Raw genomic sequence first — 10,356 nt, 5'->3', positions numbered from 1 at the left:
GACAAATCTTTTTGGATGCAGGGGAAGGTTCAGTTTTAGACATGCTGAGTTTGAGGTGCTTTTAGGTTAATGAGGCAGGACATGGGAGAGATATGTGTGTGGATTTAGGAGTCATCTATGTGGAGATGACAAACTGAATATGTGGGAACAGATAAGAGAGAATAATCTAGAGAGAAAAGGGCTTAGGGTAGAGGCTTGAAGGAAACATCCAGAATTTTGAAGAGGTAGGATGACAGTGAAAAGATTCAGAGTGTCAGACAAACAGGAAGCAAACCAGGGGAGAGGTATTGGGGAAGCCATATTCAGGGGAGAGAGTACAATATGAATTGAAATTTTCTCATTTGTGAAATGGGAATAATAATATTTACACTACTTGCTTCACAAGGGACTGTGGTACAGAAAGGTATTTGCAAATCTTGGATTGCCAGCATGCTGTATGAGAAAAAAAATGACTGTGGGTTCAAATTCTTCATTTGCTACTTCTTGCCTACATGCCCTCAAAAAGTTACTTCACTTTCCCAGGCCTCAGTTTCCTCATTTCCAAAATAAGGATATTATATTAAATGGCCCCTGGGATCAGTCCCTTCCATTTTAAAATTATAACCAACAAATGTACGAGGATCTCTCATAACGGTAAGATTTAATACGACACCTTTATACACAATTTAATATGAGGACACTTTTTCACCAATTCAGGTACACTTGCGGCTACATCTTCCAGATGGTACCTTCCCTTCTTCATCTGAAGATATATTTGCCTTTATTTGGGGAAAGTCTGATCAAATCCCAGTTCACAACTAAGTTCTTTGTCCTGTAATTGGAAAGATTGACATTTTAACTTTGTATCTAAATAATTCCCAGTTTGAAGAGACTATTTAAAAATGTAAAAGGACAACTTATATTCTATGATATATATTTATACATAATATGTACATAATGAAGACATACATGTAATATAAAAGTTAGGTAGTTCTTGACCAATGACAACAGAAACAGTCTCCCTGTGGAGTTTTCAATCCTGACTGCTGCTCGAGGCTTCCTCCTGTGGCCCAGCAGAGTGTTCTTCTCTGAACATGTCCTTTAATTATCAACCCTTTAGTTGTTCTGAGGGAGGCAGAAGTTAAAAATACCTCAGAGTTCTTGAAAAGGGGCACAATGGTAGAACACAAAGATCAATAAAAAACCTCATTCTAGTTCACCTGTTGCCTTGGGTCACTTTGGGCAAGGCACCTCTTCCTTGTCTAGCTTTCTGGCTCTGTCAGGGAGGTTCTCCTTTCTCCTTTTCTTCCTGGTGATTTTATGAAGACCAAGGCAGCATGTCTTAAAGCATTCTCAGGCTTCTACCACCTCCCTGATGGAGAGATGGCTTCATTGCTCCCTATTAGTTCTTTTTTTTTTTTTTTTTTTTTAATATTTTTTTTAAACCCTTAACTTCTGTGTATTAGTTCCTTGGTGGAAGATTGGTAAGGGTAGGCAATGGGGGTCAAGTGACTTGCCCAGGGTCACACAGCTGGGAAGTGTCTGAGGCCAGACTTGAACCTAGGACCTCCCCGTCTCTAGGCCTGACTCTCAATCCACTGAGCTACCCAGCTGCCCCTCCCTATTAGTTCTTGAATAACAGCAGCACGGACAGTTAGGGCCTTGAAGAATACTTTGTTTTGAGAGACTACCTGAGTAGACCTATCCATCTATTTTGCTTTAGCATTTGTAGGGCTCCCTAAATAAGAGTTCCAAGTCCTTAGCCAGGCTATACTGAAAGTGGGGGAGTAGGAATCCCCCCCTTCCCTCTAAGAAGCAGGTAGCATTAGTTTGTGTTGGTGAACCTATGGCATGTGTACCAGAGCGTGCTGGAGGGGGCTGCTCCCCTCCCCATCTCTGCACGTGTCTGAGGACTTTTCTCCCATCAGCCGCCCCTCTGCCCAGCAGCCCAATGGAGATGCTTCCTCCCTCCTCTGTCTGGGGTAAGGGGACGGCTCCCATGCGGCATGAGGGTGCTGTGTGTACACTCAGTCTCTAAAAGGTTCGCCATCACTGCCCTAGAGCATATGTATTCTTCTAGTTAAGCTTCCTTTGATTCCACAAGTCAGGCGCTTGTTCTTGAGAAAGACTTTGACTATTGAATTGGGAGTTCCAGCTGCTGCTATCTTGATTTTTAAATTCATTGGAACCTATTCCAGAATTTCTAGGGGAGTTCTAAGGCCTTGGCTAGAAGCTGTAACCTCTCAACTTAGATCTCTAGGATCTCTAGACACATACTGTGAATAGTATTGGCAGTGGGCAAGAGGCTCCTTAGTTCCATTCGGTCATGATGAGGGGACTGAGGTAAAGAAAGTTAGCAGAATGGCTAAATCAGTCATTTCTGTCTTTGAGGTCCGAATGCCCTTGGTGCTGGAAATTCACAAATACCCCAACCATAATATAAGCTGACTTTCCCTTGTTTCTCCATTCCCCTTTGGTGGAGTAACAGAAGGACCACCAAGATTGAGTTCAGCATTTAGAGACATTAAAAACATGACTGAACCCTTGCTCAGCAGCCATATTGGCTGTCTTCAGGACTTACAGAAAGTTATGTGTTCTGCTGACAATTATGCATATGTCTAGCAAACAGATCATGGAAGGTTTCTTGAATGGTATTTTGACCCCAGGACAGCTGGAGTTCTGGTCCCTCACAGATGCGTTGTCAGGAGTGTGCTCATATAGATGGAGGGAGCAGGGGAACTACACGACTTCTTCTCAGTGGTATGGGGAACAGAGATACAGCCACTCATTTCTAAAGTCGATTATATAGTATCGATTATACTTGTATATTTTTTAAAAATCACTAGCCTTCTGATTCCATAAATCAATTTCTTCCCTGAGTTATCCTTTTTCTTCCTCTATTATTTTGAGTATTACTTTTACTCAGGGGAAATTCTAAAGGGTGAAATGTTCCAGACACCAGGATGTGACAAAGGGCTGAAGTGTCACAATTATAAGCATAATAATCTGCACAGACACAGACACACATACTTATGGGGACAAAGAAGCCTAAAGAGGAAGTGATCTATTATTGAGGTAAGCAGCTTTTCAGTGGCTGGCATGCTGGATGAGCTTCATGATCATGGGGCTCACGAGGGAGGGTTTCTCTCCCACACCTGCCTAGCAGGAGGAAGGAGCCACAGAGACCCTCTAGCCAGGTTGACTATTCTTTAGAAAGTTGTTTTTTTCTCATCTCCTCAAGCTGCTTCTCACAGGAGAACTATGAGATTGTGGAACCTAATCTTCAGAAAGCCTTAGTCTCAGAAAGTAGGGTTGAATCTCTTCTTTAGATGACTCAAATTATTAACATTATATATCAGCGTACACAGAATTAATGCTGATCTTTTATACCTACTTGAATATGCGTCGTCTGTAAACTGCAAATGAGCAAAATTCATGAAGACTTGCTCCAGGGAGATTTGACTAATGGAGTAGTCTTCCAGTTCGTATTCATCTTTGCTTCTTTCCAAGATACCAAACACCTTTGGGGCAACAGACAGGTTTTAGTTCCTAAGTATGTCAGAAGACAAAAGTTAAGGTACTAGAAATGAAGAAGTCTTGGAAAGGGAAAGGCCTTTGTGACTTTGCAGAATCCAATGTGAATATCATAGCCCCAGAACCCTTTGTTGCATAATGAAACAGAGATGAAAAATCCCCCAGAGATCCTGTACCTTGGGCCATCCCACTCTCCAGGCTAATAGAGACCTTTGGGCCCCATGTCTTTTAAGCACTAGCTTCATCAAGTCTGTACTTGGTGTAAAAGGCATTTAAATCAGAGAGAATCAGAGCTGAGAAATACTGGCCAGTGTTGCCATGGTTAGTGTTGGAGAAGTTTAGAGAGAAGAAATGTGTTAGCAGATAAGAGGTAGAAGGATTTTCATGCAGGAAAAGTAGAGTTCCCTGTGAAGACTTTCACCATATTTCCAGATATCTAGGTGGCATACTAGATCATGTGTTCTCTGTGAGAGCAGAATCTTTCTTCTTATACCCTTTCTTAGAGGCAGTCATGATGGTTGGCATCTGAGAGGTCTGGTTCCTTCACTTACCCTTGCCCAACTGAGGTCCTTGCTAGGCAGGTGATAATGAACCATCCCTTGGTGCTCGTCCTTTAGGACACTGCCTGACAAAGAGGAAGAGATGTTGCTTGTGAGGGATGAGGTGTGAGGAAGGGCATTTCTTGGCAGATTTATTTTTCAATCTAGCTTACAAGCTAGAGTCAACCCAAATATTCATGCCACACTTGAGGGAAACATAGGTGTGGATAATACAAAAAAGAAGATACTGGTAAAAAAGAATGCTACCACTTATTTATGCAGTATTGTTGGGGGTGAGTCATTTCATTTACCTTAATTTTCCAGGTGCTGAAGTTTAACCTTTTAAAAAGATAAAACTTAGCATTGAAGTATTCACAGATGAAACATTTCCTAAAGCACACTATACATTTCTCTAGCTTATTAAAAAGACTGCACTTAACATAATTTTCTTGATGATTTAGGATCAATCTTTATGTGACACATCAAAGATGTAGCTGTAGACTCAGGTGGAGAGGGTACTAGAGATATGGATGAATGGATACCCATCCCAGTGGCAGCCTTAAAACTCACTTTCTTGAAAAAAGTCTCTAATGTTTTTGTTTATTTTTTGGTCACCTGCCCCCTCTTCTCACAAAATGTAGTGTGAAGCATAGACATCTGTGTCATCTCCTGGTTTCTCTTTTTGCAAAATTAATTAGTGACTCAAGAATTAGATAGTCTTCTCTCTTCCCAAGTGGTTTTCAGTATTCTATGAAAAGAAAATTATCTATACTGTGAAATGTTCTTTGATTTGCTGGTAAGTACCATTATGGATATTAGCTATCTTTTCTGTAACAATAACTCAGTGGACTTTATACTCACTCTTCTATATTGTTTAGACTTTTGATGGTGTGGTGAAAGAGGGCATACTTCATTTTGAGAATTCATGAGAGGCGATCTTAGATGGGGCTTATTCTAAAACCTATATATTCTTCATCCTCAGAAAAAAATATATGTTCACAGACAAGATATAGTTACAGTTTTCTCTAAGCTCCCCTTGACATCCAATTTTGAACAGAATTCTAGGCACAAGAGACACAAAGAAATGTTTTTAACTGTTGTAAGACAATTTAAAGTCTAATATAGGGGACCTGATGATGATGATGGATCAATTTGGTATGAAATCTATTTTGCAATTGTTTAATAAATTCTTAACAACATCCTGAGCCATAGGTAAATCAGAGAAATAATATAGGGGGCATGAAGACGCTAAAAAATATTTCTAGAAACTGAAGTTGCTGCCTCAAGAAGAACACTGTAACTGACTAGGAACAAAGTGGGGAAACAAGGTGGTGTAATGGATAGAGAGCAGGACCTAGAGTTAAATCCGGCCTCAGATATTTACTAGTTGTGTGACCCTTGGCAAGTTCCTTAACCCTGTTTGCCTCAGTTCCCTCATTTGGAGAAGGCAATGGTAAACTGCTCAAGTACCTTTGCCAAGAAAATCCCAAATGGGGTCATGAAGAATTGTCCATGGCTGAAAAATGACTGAACAGCAACAACAAAAAGGAAAAAAAAATAGCTTTTCATTTAAATGAAATCTGATCCAATAAATCACATTGGGCTATTTGCTCAAGGAATGAATGCAGAGCTGTTGTAGGTCTCTTTGTGAGGCTGACTGTTTCCAATGACATTTTTCATCATTCTAAGGAGTGTGTTCACTCTGTCTCCCGCCTTCTTCCTTTCCCCCTTCGTTTCTCTTCTGATTTCTTGTCCTGTTGCTTCTCTTCCATTTTTGTGCCGGATGCCTTGTCTTTTATCATTTACACCAACCAGAGAAGATTTCTTTCTTTCTGGAAAGTGGCAAGCTGAACAACCATACCAGACCTTTATCTCTTCTCAGCTTTATCTTATTTATTGTTCAGGGGCCGATCCTCTAGCTGACCAAGATGCTTTAAAAAGTAACAGCTCTACTAACAATCTGTCTGGTTAGCAGTCAGAGATGGTGCAGAAATCAGAGGGAACGGTAGGTCTAAAGTTATGGTTTTACATGATCAAAGCTACTAGCAGGCTAACTTCAAGAGAAACAAGGAATCACAATATGTCTTTTTGATTTGGAAGACATTGGGTGGTTATTTCTCTGAGAAAAGACTTTTATTCTTAGCTTAGCTTCTCCTTGTATCAAGGAGGACTTGTGTTCCTTCATAGCAGGCTACCTGGTCAGTCAGAAAAGGCAGGAAGGATGTATTTGGTGGCAGATGAAAGTCAACTTGAGATTTAAAACTAGCCAAAGATAAAAAGCACTTACATAACTAAGAAATAAACATTTTTAAAACCAAAATAATTAAGAGGTTTTAGTTATATTCATAGGGATGGAGAAAATGCTAGGAAGGGACAGTTATTAAGTGGGTCTGTTTAGAGCTTCCCCCACCCTCTTTTTTTTCAGGAAGGTCCCAGGTTAACATGGTCAGCTAGAGAGTTAGACAGGGAAGATCTGAACTTCTTGAGGTTCAAACTACTTTACCTGGGAATGTCGATCTGATGAATTTCTTGAATTCCTCCATCTTTGCCTGGCTTTCCTTACTTTTGACCTTGGCCAGCAGAGTATATCCACTCCCAAACTTGCTTTTGAGGTGCTGTGGGCTGCCTATGCATTTGAACTGCCCATTCACCATGATGGATAGCCTGGTACATAAGGCCTCACATTCCTCCATGCTGGAGAGACAAGGGGCCAGGAAGAAGCACTGAAATACCCTCCCCTTGCAGTATAAGGGCTGTGTGCCAGTCAGAGCCAGGACTCTATGTCCCATCTCTTCAAAAGGCAGGCCTGGCACTTGGCCTGCATTGTTAAATGGTGATACTAGAAGAATCAAAAGCACTTGACAAGTTAAGGAACCATATGATGCATCTATAGCTACGAGGTACTTCTTCTCTGCTCTCCCTTTTTCTCCCACCTCAACAGCCTCCATAGACAACGGGTGCTCAATATCAGAAGAACCTGATGTTTCTCCCATCCCCTCCAGGAGTTTCCTTGGCTGTAGCTCAGCTTCCCTCCATGTAATTCTAGCAACTCAGAAATACAAGTAAGGCCAGAAATCCATGTTCCTAGCTCTTGTTCCCCTCTGTGGCCCTCCCTACCCTCCACAGAACTGAACAAAGCCTGGCCTTACCTATGAGAGGTGATGACGATGGCTTTTCCAGATTCACGGCTCCGTGTTACTGTATCCCAGAGCAGTCGTCGTGCTACAGGGTCCATACCTGTGGATGGTTCATCCAGGAAAACAATTGAGGGTTCTCCGATCAGGGCGATACCAGTACTCAGTTTACGCTTATTGCCACCACTATGTGAAAAGGGAGACAGAGGAAGGAGAAGATAGCTATAAAGAACTTTTATTTCCAACTTCTATGAACAAAGGACAGGAGTAGAAGGCAAATCCTTATGGATCACCTCGGAGACACTGAAAATGGCAAACCATCAACTCATAGCTCCCTACACAGTAAGCCAAAACTAATCTACAATAACCTTAGAAATCACTGAACACCTATTGAGGATGAAATGGGAATGGGGCTGAGAGGGGAACGCAGTAGATAGAGTGCTTGATATGGAAGTCAAGAGACCTGATTTTGAATCTGACCTCAGACATTTACCAGTGGTGGAGTGGAGGAAGTCATTACCTTCTTTTGACCTCAGTTTCCTTATTGAAAAAAATTAGCAGGCTGTACTCAGTGGTTTCTGAGGTCACTTCTAGCTTTAAATGATCTATTAAAATTATGGAGAGAGTAACTATGACTATGAATAAAGGACATTCAAAAAATATAATGTATTTAGACCTTCAGAAAGCCCTTGACAATATTCTTACAAAGATAAAAAAAATCCTTACCTTCGGTTCTAGTATTAGTTCTAAGATAGAAGGGTGGCAAAAGCAAAGCAATTGGGATTAAGTGATTTGCTCAGGGTCACACAACTAGGAAGTGTCTGAAGCCATGTTTGAACCCAAGTCCTCTTGACTCCAGGCCTGGCACTCTATTTACTGTCCCACCAAGTTGTCCTTTAAAAAAACATAGCAATTACAAATAAGAAGACTTTTTCGTGACGGTTACAGAACAGATTTAGCAATGATAAGGCTAAATGGGCAAATGCCTTAAAGGAGTGGTATAAAAGTAGGATTTCTTAAAAATTGTTGCTGGAATTTGCCTTAATTTGGTCTCATTTTGTTTACCTTACACATGGTCTCATGTCTACATTTGCAGATGACACTAAGTGTTTCTGTGGAATAAAACCTTAAGCTAATAAGAGTAAGCTGAAAGAAGATCTCATAGAGATTTCTGGGTTTGCAGAAAAGTGATAGCTATTCTGAAATTGTGAGACAATAATGTGGACAATAATATAAGCTTGGCAGATATTCCAAAGTCTTTTGATATTGAGTGATTTCCATTAATGTGTAAGAACTCATCATCCCTTTTGGTTAAACTTGAAAATTCCAGTTTGGTGTGCTTCTTTGGCCATAATCTTTTTTTTTTTTAATTTTAAACCCTTAACTTCTGTGTATTGACTTATAGGTGGAAGATTGGTAAGGGTAGGCAATGGGGGTCAAGTGACTTGCCCAGGGTCACACAGCTGGGAAGTGTCTGAGGCCGGATTTGAACCTAGGACCTCCTGTCTCTAGGCCTGGCTCTCAATCCACTGAGCTAGCCAGCTGCCCCTCTTTGGCCATAATCTTAAAGGTTGTTAGACACAAAAGGGGGAATTCTGTACAAAAGGGGAGACATGGATTTGTTTTAATGAAGCACGGGAGAAGCCAGTATATAAGGAGAAAGTGAAGATTAGAAAGAGTGAAGATGAAAATGGAAGATAATCTGCTAGAAAGGATGGGAGAATATGAGATCACTATAGCAAAAAAAGGGTCACCTATTCACCAGAGTAGAATGGAGGAAGAGATAGTAGGGATTGATGCAGGAGAGATGTAATATGGGGAGAAGGGTGGAGCTCTTGTCAAATAGCCTCTATTATTCCTGTAAAGTATGAGGCAAAGAAAGTAATTTTTAAAATCTCCTCAGCTGAGAAAGTAAAAGGAGGGCGATGTGGAATGGAGAAATGATTAGAGAGAAGTAGGATTAGTTGAGATTAAATAACATAACATGGCAGTGGACCCAGTCATCATTTCTTCTAGCTCTATTGAGTGGCACATGAGAGGAACAAAGGAAGTAGGCAGAGTGAGTAATCCAGGATTGGAGTCTTGTAATGTATGATCATTAATAGAACAAGGGGGCAAAGGATTCAATACAGCATTGCACAGAGTTGATCTGATTCACCAAGTAGTTGATATTGGAGCTAGGGAAGGGGAAGAGAAGAAAGCACTGAGGGTATAGAGCAGTGATTCCCAAAGTGGGCTCTACCGCCCCCTGGTGGGTGCTGCAGCGATCCAGGGAAGAGGTGATGGCCACAGGTGCATTTATCTTTCCTATTAATTGCTATTAAAATTAAAAAAAAATTAATTTCCAGGGGGCTAAGTAATATTTTTTCTGGAAAGGGGGCAGTAGGCCAAAAAAGTTTGGGAACCACTGGATAGAGATTGGAGTTTATGGGGAGGATGAAGAATAGGTTGTGGTAATAAGGTAGAGGGAAAGATGGAATAATAAAAGAGGGAGAAAAGACCTTTGCCTCTGGGTTAAGGAGGTTACTTCAAAGAGTGGTGGTCAAAGGTTTACTGCTTATGAATTAAAATTGATAATACAAGATTGACTCAAGTAATTAAGGGACTGGGCACATATGACTAAAGGCCATGGTTGTGCCTGTTGAGGTATAAATAGCAAGAAAAATCTCCTAGTTACTTAGAACTAATGCAGTTGTTTAGGCACAAAAAGAAAAAAATAAGGATAGAGAGATTGGTTGGAGGCAATGAAGGTTGACCCCTTCTGGCTCTGGGACCACTTTTTTCAGAGTCGTTTTTCGGGGCCCAATCTTAAGTATGGGCCTTGAAGATGGAAGGAGAGGTTAATTGAGATCAACTAGATCTCAATGGAGAAGCCTGGACCAAAGCGAATGGAAGATGGACTAGTAGGCAGAACTACCCCTTCTTGGAGGGGGTGGGACAAAGGGGGTTTAGGGTTTGAGGTTGAAATGGCCCTCATCAGGAACATAGTATTACGAGTGTAGCCAAAGTAGATGACTTAGGATTTTCTATAATTCTTTTTTTTTTTTTTAAACCCTTGTACTTTGGTGTATTGTCTCATAGGTGGAAGATTGGTAAGGGTGGGCAATGGGGGTCAAGTGACTTGCCCAGGGTCACACAGCTGGGAAGTGGCTGAGGCCGGGTTTGAACCT

The 10,356-nt window shown here is 41.0% G+C and overlaps 1 protein-coding gene across 1 annotated transcript in view; it reads right to left on the bottom strand.

Annotated features, from left to right (window-relative positions):
• Positions 1 to 655: 655 nt before the first annotated feature.
• Positions 656 to 10,356, bottom strand: part of LOC123248482 (phospholipid-transporting ATPase ABCA3-like) — a 231,050-nt gene continuing 221,349 nt past the window's right edge. Inside the window, exons 20-24 of the mRNA XM_044677271.1 lie at positions 7,202 to 7,372; positions 6,556 to 6,746; positions 4,065 to 4,138; positions 3,374 to 3,500; positions 656 to 811 (exon numbers count right to left, since the gene is read on the bottom strand). Of these exons, the coding sequence (XP_044533206.1) occupies positions 798 to 811; positions 3,374 to 3,500; positions 4,065 to 4,138; positions 6,556 to 6,746; positions 7,202 to 7,372 (577 nt within the window). The 3' untranslated portion in view covers positions 656 to 797. The remainder of the gene's footprint in view (positions 812 to 3,373; positions 3,501 to 4,064; positions 4,139 to 6,555; positions 6,747 to 7,201; positions 7,373 to 10,356) is intronic.

The sequence above is a fragment of the Gracilinanus agilis genome, chromosome 1 (genome assembly GCF_016433145.1).
Source record: "Gracilinanus agilis isolate LMUSP501 chromosome 1, AgileGrace, whole genome shotgun sequence".
Lineage (NCBI taxonomy): Eukaryota > Metazoa > Chordata > Mammalia > Didelphimorphia > Didelphidae > Gracilinanus > Gracilinanus agilis.
The sequence above is the reverse complement of the archived record's forward strand: the minus strand, read 5'-3'. Positions and strand labels throughout refer to the sequence as shown.